Source organism: Leuciscus leuciscus (assembly GCF_965113295.1).
Source record: "Leuciscus leuciscus genome assembly, chromosome: 15".
NCBI lineage: Eukaryota > Metazoa > Chordata > Actinopteri > Cypriniformes > Leuciscidae > Leuciscus > Leuciscus leuciscus.
In genome coordinates this window covers 9567087-9583715 of record NC_138739.1, presented here as the reverse complement: position 1 = coordinate 9583715, position 16629 = coordinate 9567087, and the positions used below count along the sequence as shown (strand labels likewise).

The following is a 16629-nucleotide window of genomic DNA, read 5'->3' as shown; positions in this document are numbered from 1 at the left end:
TCATTGTTCTGTTAATGGGTGGTTTAGGAAATCCAAACCGGCAGTGCTTCTTGTTCTTTCTACAGGATTTTGAGTGGTTACGACTGTGCATTTGTACTTCACTTACAATTTTATGTAGTTCTGGGTCTTTGTCTGGGTCTGGTAATTTGCACGAGATGTATTTATCAATGAAATCACACACATCCTGATCTTGATCTTTTTCAAACTCTGGAGCATCTTTCACCCAAAATAAGCAGTGAATGTGTGGAGAGCCACGTAACTGGAACTCTACTCTGTAAAAAAAGTCAATTACCTCACCGATAGGTCGAGCAGGTGAATTTATCAAATCTCTCATCAAGGCTTCAACACGTTTCTCAAACATTCTCATCGCTGTCACTGCATTACTTCTGAGGATTTCACATTTTTCAGACCAGTCTAATTCAGCAAAGTTCACGGTTTCACCTTGTTGTGCTTTAATAGCAGTAATCACATCAGGCCATCTCATCTCAGCAGCACTAAACGTACAGAAAAATGTAGGAGTGCCCAGCTGTCTCAGCATAGCAAACAGATCACGGAGAGATTTCTCCCAGTATGCTGGAGTCCCTCTTAATGGTTGCATGAATCGTGTAGCTTCCTTGTTTATTACAAGCTTTTCTAACTCCTGTTTGTCCTGCAGCATTGAACAGTTTATTCTGCGTCCATCACGGGTCATGGGTTTTGCTTTCCTCAGCTGGATAGACATACTAGATGTGGCCATGTTCATTTCAGTCACGAACTGCGCAAAGAAGATATAGTTGGTATCCTTCGCACAACGATGGTCAATAGAGAATAGTCTAGAGTTAAAGTATCTGCTGGGGGAAACATGTTTTGCTCTACCAGGCTCATCAAAGGTGTTCTTGCCATCTGGAAACTGCACTGGAAACGCCATAGACTCAAGTTTAGGAATTTTGAAAGTGTTTACAGGAGTGTTTCTCTCTGCTGGGGCAATGCAAAATATTCCATCATTATAAGACAACAGCTGCTGGCCGAGATCTGGGGGCTGAAGACATGTATCCAAGGCAAGGCCTCTCGATTGCTCTTCTGCAGTAGTGTCATCATTTGCATCATTGTGTTCATTTTCATTGCTCTGTTCTTCAGTGTTCTCACTTTGGCTGGTGTTCTCAATATCCATTTCCTCATCAGGAGCGCTGATGTCATTTGCACACTGTTCATGCTCATTAAACATTTCTTCTTCAGAAGCATTGATGTCATTTGCACACTCTTCATGCTCATTAAACATTTCTTCCTCAGAAGCATTGATGTCATTTGCACACTCTTCATGCTCATTAAACATTTCTTCTTCAGAGAGTTCTGCATTAATGACAATATCTTTATATTCTGAATGGATATCTTTTAGCTTTCTTAAAGCAGACAAAACCTTTTGCATGTTCAAAGTCTGAAACTGATAGTGACCTTGGTAACACATACGTCTCTTCAGTTTCACTGTAAGCAGTTGTGATTCACTTCTTGGTCTGGGTAAACAATTTACGGTTGTTTCTACTTCAGATGCAACAGAAATCACAGCACCTTTAATAGCTCTTTGCTGGCCTTTCGGTAGTGTAACAATCTTAGCAAAAGGAATGTACTTTGCAATTACGTGTCTTTCAAGAACATTCAAATCGCAGAGTTCTGGAGGAATGGGAGCAAACTGAAGTTTATTGGCTAAAGCAATGTCTGGCATCAGACCTCTCAATAGTGTGTTATGGCAGCAGTGACAGATCCACTCTGTTTTCCTGTTCTCCAAGGGACATTGATCAGGGCAGTCGGAGCAGACGTGAAGATAGTTTCCAGTCAAGCAAACTGAAGCAACTGTCGGGATCTTTTGATAGCGCTCACGATCACATGATTTGACTTGATTTGAGAAGAGCGCTCTGGCACAGCATGTGCAGACATAAGTTGGGCCCTGTTTTATAACTTCTCTGAAAACATTTAAGGCTCTTAACACAGTCGGATCTTGTACTGCGTCAGGTTGGTTATTTTTTAACGTGTCTCTCTGCTGGCGCATCAGATTCATGTTTTTGTATTTATGCTGTATGTCTTGTGCACACTGTACTGTGTGAAGTACCTTGAGTGCAGATATTTTGTTTTTAGATTTGAATAAGTTATATTCTTTCTGACGAGCCCTAAAATGTGCATCACAGTGATAACGTTGTTTAAAAATGTTCTTCCTTTTTTCATAGAAGTTAGGATCATTTTTGCATCGGTTTGTATAATGGTCTGTTTGCCTTTGCCTAAAAATAGGATCCTTTAAATATCTATCAACAAGATATTGCATATGCTGCTCCTTGTATTTAGGATTATTCCTATAATTTCTTATGATATAGGACTTTTGTCTCTCCCTGAATTGTTCATCATTCCTGTAGTTTCTAATTATATAGCTCTTTTGTCCCTCCCTGAACTGTGCGTCATTCCTGTATTTTCTAATTATATAGCTCTTTTGTCTCTCCCTGAACTGTGCGTCATTCCTGTATTTTCTAATTATATAGCTCTTTTGTCTCTCCCTAAATTGTTCATCATTCCTGTAGTTTCTAATTGTATAGTTATTTTGTCTCTCCCTGAACTGTGCGTCACTCCTGTAGTTTCTAATTATATAGCTCTTTTGTCTCTCCCTGAATTTTTCATCATTCCTGTAGTTTCTAATTATATAGCTCTTTTGTCTCTCCCTGAACTGTTTGTCATTCTTGTAATTGCTGGTTGCAGTACTCTTTTTTCTCTCTCTGTATTCATTAATATGTTTATAATTGTTTTTCATGGCTTGTTTGTGGTGTTCTCTGTAAATTGCATTATTACAATATTTGTTCTTCATGGCTTGTTTATTAATTTCCTTATAAGTTTTATAATTATGGATTTTGCGTTTAGTCTGTTTTTTGATGGAACTCATTTCTTTGTGCCATTTTGAACTGTAAGCCTTTCGCCTTTGAGTCTTGTTCAGTTTTTTCAATTGCTTATTTAAGTCAGTTGATTTTGAATATTGTTGATTCGGAGCTGACAATGCTATCGGCATAGATGCACTCGGTGAAAGCAAATCAGGAAATGTTTTACTGAATGACACATTTTTATATCTGTCGCTATCCTGAGTGACGGAAGTTATATCTTTGATTTTATACTGATTAGTCAAGTGGACTTGTTCATCAGTTGATGCTTCACTGTTAACGGTAGTCTCAGATAGTTGTTGAAATGGATCTTGGACTTGAACATCCAGTTGTGAGACATCAGCAGACATGCATTGTTCTTTGTTTGACAGAGCTTCGTTCTCAAAAGAGGTGGAAGGTTGCACATCTTGGACTTGAACATCCAGTTGTGAGACATCAGTAGACCTGCATTGTTCTTTGTTTGACAGAGCTTCGTTCTCAAAAGAGGTGGATGGTTGCACATCTTGGACTTGAACATCCAGTTGTGAGACATCAGCAGACCTGCATTGTTCTTTGTTTGACAGAGCTTCGTTCTCAAAAGAGACAGATGGTTGTACATCACGTTCAAGCTCACAGCAGTTCGGGGAGACTTCAGGACGTACACTTCTTTCAGTTATTCGGTTAATGAACGATACAGGCAGCAGATCAAACTGTTGCTGGTCTCTCAAATCAAAACACCCTTGAAACAATAGCAGCAACCTCTCAATCATGTCCTCTAAACGGAAGAAGGTCAACATCACGGCTGTACCAGTGCTTTCATCTTCAGGCATTCCATATGCTGATCTGCAGTGAGAGTCAAAATAACCAAACCTCCCTGAGCGATCTCTGAATACGGCGATACACGAGCATCCACACATCAGCAACGCGTCACTCACATCAGCTCTGAGACATTGCAGAGTATTCTCTAGGTTATTATACTCGCCTAGGACAGGTGAATCTTTTAGGAATCCAACTCTCTGAGGATGTTTCAGGATGTTGTAGCAGGCTGAGTTGGTCTTAACTGTGCTTGGCAGCTCATCAAAGTTAAAAAAATTTGCCACAAATTGTCCTTTGCTCCGCAGTGTTTTTTTGACACTAGTGTAAAGGGCATCACCTTTCTGTAAAATGCGGTCTAAATCGAAACCTAGTAGCTCATTACGTTCATTATGGACAGCTAGGAACATTAAGGCATTGCATGTACACTGACGACTTCTGGAGTAAATCTTGTACCTAGAATCGCTTTGACAGTGAGATGCTGTAACAGACAGAACATACATGTTTTCACCAACCATACCTGCTCCAGAAGTACTGCTATTGGTGCCACATGAAGCTTTTAGGTTTCTGCGCTGTTTCTGAGATTCACTCCTCTTTCCTCTTCTTGGCATGGTGATGTTTGAGCACTGGCAATCAAGCAAATATGTTTGAGTAATGGGTACAAATATTGATATTTACTGTTACTTGAGAAAACGAACACAAAAGATAATGCCTTTTATGCAATCAGATATACAGAAATATATATATTAGTAACAGTATACAACAGTCGATATATAACAACAGTTAATTAATTGATTTGAAGTTAGGTTAATCAAAAAAGTGTGTACTTTAAAAGAGTTGATATTCCACTTTTTCCTGAATCTGCAGTTGATTTTTTCTCACCTGGGTTCAAGTTTTTCACAGTCCCAGCTTTTTACAGTCAAGTCAAGCGTTTTTTAGTCAAGTTGTCAGAGTTTTCATAGGTTTTGGTTTTCAAAGTGTTTTTGGTTTTCAAAGCGTTTTGGGGGGAAAACTTGTTGTGGTTCTGGCTTTTAATTTTTAAAGATGCGTTAGCAAGCTTGCATGTGCAGTTTGGGTTTATGCGTTTTGGTTTTTGCATTTTTGAGATTGCGTTTGGGGTGCGAGCAAGCGAAGCAGCAAGCAATGCAGCAGCGTTTTGGGGTAGCAGCCAGTCAATTTTTGTTTTGAAGAGAAAGAACAGAATGGGCGAGAGGTAGAGGTTTAAGCGAGATAAAAGTTTGAGTGAAAAAAGGACATAAAGGTATAGGATAGGACAGGACATTAAACGACACACACGCACACGCACACACACACACACACACACACACACACACACACACACAGAGAAAAAAACAAGTTAATTACATTCTTTACAGAAAACCTTAATACAAAATGCACTTAATTAAAACTTCACTTAACAGTTAATTGGGCAAATATAATAATAATAGTAAAACAAAAATTATTTCTAAAATGATTACTTACTGTATAGAGGTGGGACAATGTAATAAATAAATACAGAATGCAGTAATCAATATATTTTCAACACATTTTTGGGGCTTATGATAATACGCCATCACATTTAAAAACAGTTCTTACATACTGTTGATGGGAATAGAGATGTCCAATCTACTGCAGGGAGAGAGAAAAAGAGACACATCTCACACAAATCAAGCTGTTCATTTTAAGCTACAAAACCTTGTTTTTACTCAGCATATTTACATGTCCAACAAACAAATATATTTACCTTTACTCTAATTTCTACCAATGGCTAAATGTGTAAAATATCACAATGTTATATACTGTATACAGTAAAGACTAAAACAGCAATGTCTATGTGGACCCTACAGGACATGTAGAATTGTGTATTAATCAATATAAAGACATAACTAATGATTAATATGTTGTGTGTGTTACTTGCATAGACAGCCAAAGCAGCCTCAACCCTATGGAAAAATGAAAATAAACAGCTTGTGATAGAGAATAGAAATGGCTGTTCATGCGTTTGTTACGTCTCGGCTAGATTAATGCAATTCATTATTTTTCTGTGTATCCAAGTCTCAAATTGCTTGTCTTCAGCTAGTCTGAAACGCTGCGGCCAAACTTCTTCATAAGTGTCGTAAATTTGAACAAATTTCTATCCTATTCTCAGAGAATAGACTTTAAAGGACCATGAATTTAGGGCCACGACTCTGGAACAGCCTGCCTCTAAGCGATTAGAACGGCCCCTTCTCTGTCCGCTTTCAAGTCTCTGTTTTTGGTTTTTCTGTTTTATGGTTACTCTTATTTTTTTCTAATCTGAATTTTATTGGTGTTATATTTATTTACCACAAAGGTTCCTAGATGGCAATAAAGGTGAATGTAATATAAACATTACAATTTATGTCTATGATGTTAATGTCTGCAATCCATTCTGCTGTTACACAATTTAATACAATGCTGTTATACAAAAGGTCGTTTTTTCCATGATAAATGCAAATACTGAGAATCTGTCAAGCTGTCACTCAAATACTAGTAGATTACCTTGAAATGAAGGTGCTGATGGCAGTTGGCAGTGGCTACGAGGCAGTGGAGGAGATACGAAACCTAATGGGTAAATGAAATGAGTAATCTTGATTCCAAAAATGTTTTTCAAATCTTAAGTGTTAAGTGCTTAATAAAAGAGGTTATTACATGTTGTGAAATATGCTGATGTAGATTGCTATTCCATTGTCAATTGTAAATGCAAATACTGAGAATGTGACAGTCAGTTAAAAAGATTACTTACCGCAATGGATGCATGCAATGAACTGGCAAGATTTTTTACAAACGTGTTCACATAAAAGAAAAAGGGAGAAAAATAAGAAATCACATATGATTAACTATTATACAAGTAAAATATTGCACATGCCTGCATGGATGGACATGTACAGAATAACTGTAAAGTCTTAAAAATATCATTGACTAATCTGAATCACATGAATAAGTACATTTGACAGGATTCTCTGAACTGCGGTGCAAAGAAACATGGTGGCGCCCATCTCACGTTATAGATCAAGATATGTTTTTCTTTTTTATATACAAGTTTTTAAAAGACCAAACACACTCACTTACACATTTTTTGAGAATCGGAAGATCAGATAGTTGATGACAAGGTAAGCAAGTTTGTGAATATTTTGAAGAAAAAAAGAAAATAAAAGCGACACATCTGTCATACAGTGGCTGCGGTGTGTCACGTGACAAATATGACGCGTCGCCATGGAAACATTAAGGGGGAACGATCTAAAATAGAATATTACAATTAAGCGTGAAAAAGGGTTGATATATGCATAATAAATGACGCTGGCTTATCTTTTTATTAAGCGAGTTATCAGTGTGTATTGATCATTGATGGTATGAAGTTATGCCTAACCCTTAACAATTTCACATGTCCCCTCAGTCATTTCATCCTGCAGCCGGGCCTGAAACCGTTAGCACAATCTCCTCACGAGACACGTTATTACTGTAATGCTTAATGGAAATTAATTATTGTTCATGTTTCAGCTATTATAAACATTCATAATCAAATAAGTTTAACTGCATTCAAGTCGTTGACCCACACACATTTTAATTACCTGAGACAGATTTTCTTACTCACCCGACGCAAAACAGCAGGCATAGAAAAATCCAGAATCATTAGTTATGCAGCATTCCACAGTCTAATTGGCCAGCCGTTATATTCGTTTGAATACTAAAAACTAATACCCTTATAATCAAGTTTAATTAGTAAAAATACATTCAAAAGTCATTACAATTTAAAAAACATTTATTACAATAAATAAAAATAACAAGTTAAAAATATTTATCACAACGCGCCCACCCACACAGACTGCGCAGGAGATGCGCGCACCCAGAGTCCGTTAAAAGCTGCGCACAGCCACAAACAAATGTGGGCTCGTCCGTAATAAAAAACGGAAATGTTTAATTAATACATTGGGCATCAACTAGACAAGTTAGAAGTCAGCATAAAGGGTAATAGGAAATCCGTGTAGATCGGTTTTAAACCCTAATTAATTTAAAACAATTGCAGGCAAAATTGATTTAATAGGGATTTATTTTAAATAAAATTCATTACAAGTTAAAAAAAATCATTTTAATAAATAATTAATCCAGTTAAAAATATTCATTACAATAAAATTAATTAAAAGTTAAAAATATTAATCAAAAGCGTGCTCACAAAAGTTGTGCAAGGCCTTTTTGTTTTAAATAAAATTAATTTCAAGTTAAAAATATCCATTACAAGTTAATATTTAATACAATAAATAAAAATAACTACAGGTTCAAATATTTATCAAAACGCGCACACACAGACAGCGCAGGAAATGCTAATAATATCATAAAGTCACAAAGAATATCAAATCACAAATAATATAAATAAAATTCCTTATCTGTTAAAGATATTAACACGCACACGCGAACGCGCGCGCGCGCACACACACACACACACAAAGGGTGCGCGCAGCAGGAGTCCCGCTTAAAAGACGTGCACAGCCAGTCTTCTTCAGTGCGCAGCAGTTCTCCAACGCTTACCAGAGTCGGCGCTATTGTTCCCCTGCTGGAGTTAAAGGTGAGACAGAAGATATAACATGTATTGATGTATCTGAAACACTGTGTATTTAGAAATGTTAATTTACAAAGAAATTAATAAATACAAATAATAAAAAAGTCAGAAAAAAGCCCTTTCCATTAGCTGACAGGAAATTTCATTTTCTGAGGTAAAACTTTACCTCATTAGAAATTGTATCAATGACTTTTAATATATAAATCAACTACATGAATAAATAAATCAATTCCTGTGAAATATTAAGTAAAAAAAGAGAGAAGTCCTGTCCTGAGGTAATTTTTTACCTCACAAGAAATGTATTGACGCGATTAATTTATGAATTGGAAGTTGATTAACATTTCTTGTGATGTAAATATTCATTGGAAAAGGGCCCGTCTATAGGGTTATGGCTAAGGTTGAGTTTATTTTCTGAGGTAAAACTTTACTTCATTAGAAATTTTATCATTGACTTTCAATAAATAAATCTAAACTAAACTATAAATAAAACAACATGAATAAATAAATAAATTCCTGTGAAATATAAAAAAAAAAACAGGTCATGTATCATGATATTTTCATGTGTTAGAAAGTCATTGAAAACATTATGAAAGTTATAACCTTACCCTTTTTTGTGTATTATTCTTAGGATGGCAACCCCCTACAGTCAGCAAGCACCGCTAAAAGTCAAATGTGTGGGTCAAAAGGAGCCAAAAGGCTTTAAATTTCACATCCAACAACAACATAATTGATGTTGGAGAATACAAGGTGACCACACTGTCCGCCCTAACTGATGGACAGACATGGTACACCTCAATAAAAAATGGTAGTGACCCGGAGTTTGAAGAGGGTGGATCATACATCATCAAAAATTACACCCTCTCTAAACAATATGGCCGGCAGTGTATTTTCTTAAACCGGTCAAGCAGAAAATTTAAAACCTCCCCACTGGCCATAACCGAGGAGGCAGAGAGAGCTGCAAAAGAGGTCCTCTGTCCTCCTTCCCCATTTGTAACCGGGGAAGAACAGGAAGTCTTCTCAAGCACTGGATACCTGAGTCTGCAGGGAACCATTGAGAAAGTGAGTGAATTTAAAAGCACAATTGAATATCTAGTACATTATCCTGGTTTACTTAACCTAGGTAAATGTAAGCTATTATAATTGTGTTTCTCAATCACAGTCCTATAGTACCCTAACACTTTTATTTGAGATACACATTTAGGTGAATTAACCTTGATTGGGAATACATAGAAAATATTCAGTGTTGGGGATACCTGGACCAGGACTGAGAAACACTCATCTGTGACACTGGGCTGTTATTTTCCAGGTGCAAGTGGCCAGGATGACTCGGGCCCAGTATCCCCTCCTGGACCTTTCTTTGAGGTCTGGAATAAAACTTCTGGAGGTGACTTTATGGAGAGAAGAGGCGTTGATGGACCTGTACGTCGGGGATAAGGTGGAGGTCAGCCACCTAAGGGCAAACATTCGGCCCAATGGAGGAGGCAAATTTGACTCCTCCAACTATACGACTGTCAAGGTAAACAAATATAAATTTCAAAGGTTATCAAAGACAATTAAACAGCCATTAATAAAAAATAAAAAACAATTAAACTGCAAGCATTAAAATATTGTGAATTGTAATCAATACATTTTTACTGTTTATAATAATCTAACTGTAACACTAACCTTAACCCTAAGTGTGGATGTTTTTTTTATTTATTTTTCACCAGATCGTAGAGCGCGAGATCCTTGAAGCAGTGCTGACAATTATTGGCGTGTCCGAGGATAATGATATGCTCATCTTGTTGGACAGTGAACTTGAAGACTATGCTGTACCAAGCCATTTTTACCATGGCAATATAAATGACTTGGTACAGCAGCTGCCAATTACATTAAAAGTTCAGCACATTCATCACCGTGTGCTGAAACTTGAGGCCGTGGATACAACCGAGGCCGCGGATACAACTGAGGCCGCAAAATCCCTGGATGCAGCAGAGGATGCAGAATCCCTTGACCTTATCGAGGCCGCAGAATCCCTGGACCTTATTGAGGCCACAGAATCCCTGGACCTTATTGAGGCCACAGAAGCCGCAGAATCCCTAGAAGTTGAAAACACTGAGGCTTAAAATGTGTTTTTGACTTTGATTTGGTTTTGTTTTCTTAAGTTCTGATTGTTTTATATTTCTAAATGTTCCTAAGTACTTTACATATTATTAAAGACTGTTTGTTCGAATATCTTGTTGTGTGTTTCTTTGCATTCACCCCATTACATTACAGGGTTGTTTGTTTTTATGGGGTTTTAGAATGGGGGTTTTCAATTTGAATAACATTGCGTAAATTCCGAAAAATGTAAAATGCATGAGCTGTTCTCTGATTGTTTCAGGAAAAGATTCGAAGCATCAGGAATGTTGAAAACAGTGCCATCTTGTGGCAGGTCAAAAACCCAAACGTTTACAGCTTGTTGTTTTATCAACCAAGCACAAATAAAAAGCCTGACAATGCTAAATGTTTTTTGATAATATAATACATTTATATAATAATAATAATAATAATAAAGTGTTTCAATAAATGAATGAATAAAATGTTTCTGGCTATTAATAAAGTCATTATGCACTCCAAGTGAGCATTGCAAAGATTAATTTTGATCCTGAATTCATCAGCTCTATTGTGTCTTGTTACTCTAACCTCTTAATTAAATAAGGGCAATCATAACCTATTGCAGTTAATTTTGCAATGTACCGTTGCCGGTCGGCAGGCGTCAATGACTCGCAATATGACATTTTTGTCATTCAAATACACACGATGTTCGCAGTGTTTTCCCCCACGCCGACTCCACCCTCGCCACACCAGACCACGCCCCCAACTATGACTAGATGCCGACTGTATCCCTGCGTCCCAACGTGCATACTATCCACCCTATCTGCCCTAAATAGTATTGACAATTACTAATGTCACATACTATTTAGGATGGATAGTATGCACATTGGGACGCAGTCTATGTATTGTTGTGGCTGCGGTGTGTCATGTGACAATCATGACGCGTCGCCATGGAAACAAGGGGTCAGTTAAAATATTTTGAACTTACGCGTGAAAGGGTTGATTTTAAAATATATATATTCTAAGTAAACAACAATAGCCCAAGTTTAGTAAAACATTTTTTATTGAGACTATAAAAAAATAATTCTGCATCCATTTTTAGGTGTGCCAGCTGCCACTGTGGGTGGCACCGGCACACCCGTGGCTACGCCCCTGCTTTAACTGATAAAACATCATTATTGCTCTGGATTTTGTTATAATGAATAACGTCGATTAAAAAAATATAAAACGGGTTGTTGTTTTTTTTATGTGAGGGGGAAAATGTCATTCTTGTATGACAAGAACCATTTCGGAATCAGTTAATTGCTTTTTACGCATTAGAAAAACAAGAGTTATTTTAGTAGCATGAAAAATCAAAAGGATTATAAATTAATATCTTACTTACATCGTAGGCTATCTGACACTTTTCATCGAGCGAATTGGCAAAATCCAGTCAGTGTCTGACTGACTGACTGAGGTGGTGAGCACATGACGTGAACGCGGCAAAAACCTGGCAAAAACTCACGAACCCGCAGTTTGTTTCTTCATCGTTAACTAATCTGATTGGTTATTGCATTATGAGCTCAACAGAGACTTGTGTGATTGGTGGTAATGCTCAACGCTGAAAAAGTATCAAAAGTAATCTTGCATGTGAGCATATTAACCTGTAATGCCGCAACACTTTCATTTAGTTTCACATTTCACTTCAAAAGTGATAGTCGTTATCCATCGACGGCCTATATCACGTAAACTGATCCTTTCAGCACTATTATGTATTACACCACAAAATAACATGCTCAACATTTTCGGGTACATTACAACGGTCACATTTATCAGAAATGTATTTTGTCTTTAAATACAAAGTTGACTTTTTAGGGGGGGGATTTTTTAACCCTTGAAGTTTAAGAGCAGGGCAATTGTGTCTCATAATGTAGCAATTTAATTTCCTTATTTCCTTCACCTGGTTACTGTGACAACGCGCGTCCATCACCACATTAGCTGTTCTTACAATATAATTTATTTTTATAATTACGAGTTGTTGATATAAAAGTTATGATGAAGATTTTAGCATTAAATCATTGAGGCTGTAATCTATCAAACTGAAAAAAACATTATTTCCGATTATTGCTCTGGATTTTATTATAATGAATAACGTCGATTAAAAGAATATTAAACGTTTTTTTATGTGAGGGGGAAAATGTCATTCTTGTACGACAAGAACCATTTAGGAATCAGTGAATTGCTTTTTACGCATTAGAAAAACAAGACAGTTATTTTAATAGCATGAAAAATCAAAAGGATTATAAATTAATATCTTACTTACATCGTATCTGACACTTTTCATCGAGCGAATTGGCAAAATCCAGTCAGTGTCTGACTGACTGACTGAGGTGGTGAGCACGACGTGAAAGCGGCAAAAACCTGGCAAAAACTCACTCGAAGTCACGAACCCGCAGTTTGTTTCTTCATCGTTAACTAATCTGATTGGTTATTGTATTATGAGCTCAACTGAGATTTGTGTGATTGGTGGTAATGCTCAACGCTGGAAAAGTATCAAAAGTAATCTTGCATGTGAGCATATTAACCTGTAATGCCGCAACACTTTCATTTAGTTTCACATTTCACTTCAAAAGTGATAGTCGTTATCCATCGACGGCCTATATCACGTAAACTGATCCTTTCAGCACTATTATGTATTACACCACAAAATAACATGCTCAACATTTTCGGGTACATTACAACGGTCACATTTATCAGAAATGCATTTTGTCTTTAAATACAAAGTTGACTTTATAGGGGGGATTTTTTAACCCTTGAAGTTTAAGAAGCAGGGCAATTGTGTCTCATAATGTAGCAATTTAGTTTCCTAATTTCCTTCACCTGGTTACTGTGACAACGCACGTCCATCTCCACATTAGCTGTTCTTACAATATAACTTTTTTTTATTATTATGATTTGTTGATATAAAATTTATGATGAAGAATTTAAAATATTCTCACTGATAAAATTTAACCATCCTGCTCCTGCCGATCGACTGTCCTTGCACAGTTAATCTTCTACCCTATACACACCTGAAGCAACCAATTAAGGTATTCAGGATCACATGAAAATTAAAGCAGGTGTGTTTGATTAGGGTTGGAGATGTCCAACAGTCGATCGGCAGGAGCAGGATTGGGCACCCCTGCGTGTAATCTATCTAATTATCCATCAAACTTTAAACTTCTAACCAATTAAACTTCTGACTACTTTAAACTTCTAACCAATTTAAACTTCTAACTACTTTAAACTACTTTAAACTTCTTTTAAAACTTATGAACACATACACTTATTAACTCATGAATTCATTACAAACTCTTAAACTCATTAATTAATAAACTCTGAACTCTTAGACTCGTTTAAACTTATAAACTCTAAATGTACTAGAATTCTACATTTATAACCTAGAGTGATTTATTTAAACTCATCTAAGTATCTATCTATCTATCTATCTATCTATCTATCTATCTATCTATCTATCTATCTATCTATCTATCTATCTATCTATCTATCTATCTATCGAACAGCCTAGCAACCACCCAGAAGACCCTAGCAACCACCCAAAATACCTTAGAAAACCCTAGTAACACCATAGCAACCACTCAAAACACCCTAGCAACTGCCCAAAATACCTTAGAACACCCTAGCAACACCATAGCAACCACACAGAACACCCTAGCAACCACCCAAAATACCTTAGAACACCATAGCAACCACTCAGAACACCCTAGCAACCATCCAAAATACCTTAGGACACCCTAGCAACACCATAGCAACCACTTAGAACACCCTAGCAACCACCCAGAACACCTTAGCAACCACCCAAAATACCCTAGCAACCACCTAGCAACCACCCAGAATACCCTAGCAACCACCCAGAACACCCTAGCAACCGCCTAGCAACCACCTAGCAACCGCCTAGAACACCCTAGCAACCGCCCAAAATATCCTAGCAACACCACAGCAACCACCCATAACATCCTAGCAACCGCCTAGCAAAAAACGTTCTGGTCCAAACTTTCTCAAGCCAACTTAAAGTTTGTCTCGACGAACTTTCGCATCTAGTTAAGTTGGCTTGAGAAAGCCAACATATTGAAATCCTATTTAAACTTATTATTATTATTAGTGGTGCTTTTTCAAAGCAACACTAGTGTTATTGTCACTCATACTTATTATTCTTCTTATTTTTTTTATTATTATTATTATTCTGCCAAAAGTTTGGCGCGTAATGCGCCCCGCACCGTTTGTCACAGACCCCTGAGTGAGGTGTCAAATCGAGCGGCTCATTGAGGAGAGGTGTGCTATATCTTTTCTAAGCGATCGGGTGTACGATGTTCGCACAGCGAACGAAAAAGCGGCCAAAAAAGTCCCATTGACTTTACATGGGGAGTTCTAAAAACATTTGAATCCCAACTGCCGTTTTCACACACACCACTCCAAAGGGCCTGACACCCCTGCGTTTCTCTCCCTCTCTCTCTCCCTCAGAGGATTTATATTATCAAGCAGCCAATAAGTAATGGCCTAAAATCTTCATAGCCACACCCTAGCAACCAGTTACAGCACCCTAGCAACCACTCTGAGCTCCCTAGCAACCACCCTAAACCAATAAATAATATAAAAACATTTTTTTTACATTTTTTAAAGCAATATCACACTCGTAGCCTTGCGATATTGCTCCATGCTTGTGCCTATTCGGCCATAGGCACGAGGCCGCAGGCCGAGTGCCGTACTGAAGGAACTCGTTATTAAAGATTTTAAAAACTCTATAAAAACTCCATAGTAACCATCTTTGAACACTACCAACCACCTAGTAACACCATAGCAACTAACAAAAATACCTTAGCAACCACCCTGAACACCCTAGCAACGTCTAGAAATGCTCTAGTAACCACCAAAAAACTCTAGCAACCAACCAGAACACCCTAGCAACTGCCTAGCAACCACCCAGAACACCTAGCAACTGCCTAGTAACCACCCAAAACGCCTAGCGAACACCCTAGCAACTGCCTAGCAACACCAAAGCAACCACCTAGCAATGCCCTAGCAACCACCAAGAATACCCTAGCAACTGCCTAGCAACCACCAAGAATACCCTAGCAACTGCCTAGCAACCACCCAGAACACCTTAGCAACTGCCTAGCAACACCACAGCAACCACCCAGAAAACCCTAGCAACCACCACCTGGCAACAGCATCTTGTTAAAAACATGCTAGCAACATACTAATCATGTTAGCATCATGCTAGCAACATGCTAATCAAGCTAGCATTATGCCACCAACATGCTAATCAAGCTAGCATAATGCTAGCAACATGCTAATCAAGCTATCATAATGCTAGCAAAATGCTAATCAAGCTAGCATCATGCTAGCAACATGCTAATCAAGCTAGCATTATGCTAGCAACATGCTAATCATGTTAGTGTCTAGCTAAAAACATGCTAGCAACATGCTAATCATGCTAGCATCAAGCTACCAACATGCTAATCAAGCTAGCATCAAGCTACCAACATGCTAATCAAGCTAGCATCATGCTAACATAATGCTAATCAAGCTAGCATAATGCTAGCAACATGCTAATCAAGCTAGCATAATGCTAGCAACATGCTAATCAAGCTAGCATCATGTTAGCAACATGCTAATCATGTTAGCGTCTAGCTAAAAACATGCTAATCATGCTAGCATCAAGCTACCAACATGCTAATCAAGCTAGCATCATGCTAACATAATGCTAATCAAGCTAGCATCATGCTAGCAAAATGCTATTCAAGCTAGCATTATGCTAACAATATGTTAATCAAGCTAGCATAATGCTAGCAACATGCTAATCATGTTAGCATCTGGCTAAAAACATGCTAGCAAAATGCTAATCATGCTAACATCTTGTTAAAAGCATGTTAGCATCATGCTAATCATGCTAGCATCATGCTACCAACATGCTAATCATGTTAACAACATGTTAATCATGCTAGCATCATTTTAACAACATGTTAATCATAGTAAATCATGCTGGAATGTGGTAAATCGTAGTAAATCATCTTAGAAACATGGTAAATCGTGGTAAATAATGCTAAAACGTGGTATTTCATGGTATCACAACATGTTAATTGTGTTAGCATCTGCCCAGTGGCGAGTTTTGCCACTGCAAGCACCACTTCACATTTTCTTCAGGAAATGTACATTCTAGTTAGTGGTGCTTTTTCAAAGCACCACTAGTGTTATTGTCACTCATACTTATTATTCTTATTTTTATTCTGCCAAAAGTTTGGCGCGTAATGCGCC

The 16629-nt window shown here is 37.5% G+C and overlaps 2 protein-coding genes and 1 long non-coding RNA gene across 3 annotated transcripts in view; 2 read left to right on the top strand and 1 right to left on the bottom strand.

Annotated features, from left to right (window-relative positions):
• The window catches only part of LOC309476122 (uncharacterized protein), a 186302-nt gene that overhangs the window by 91463 nt on the left and 78210 nt on the right, over positions 1-16629 (top strand). The gene's annotated exons all lie outside the window — the stretch shown is intronic.
• Positions 8955-10364, top strand: LOC309474893 (uncharacterized protein; the record flags this gene model as incomplete). Its single annotated transcript, XM_082137512.1, has 3 exons — positions 8955-9318; positions 9566-9775; positions 9969-10364. The coding sequence occupies exons 2-3, from the start codon at positions 9581-9583 to the stop codon at positions 10362-10364; spliced, it is 591 nt and encodes a 196-aa protein (XP_081993638.1). The 5' UTR covers positions 8955-9318; positions 9566-9580.
• Positions 11615-14278, bottom strand: LOC309475266. The gene is made up of 3 exons (XR_014197593.1): positions 13887-14278; positions 12736-13830; positions 11615-11824 (listed from the first exon to the last, which is right to left on the bottom strand). It is a non-coding gene; the product is annotated as an uncharacterized lncRNA (long non-coding RNA).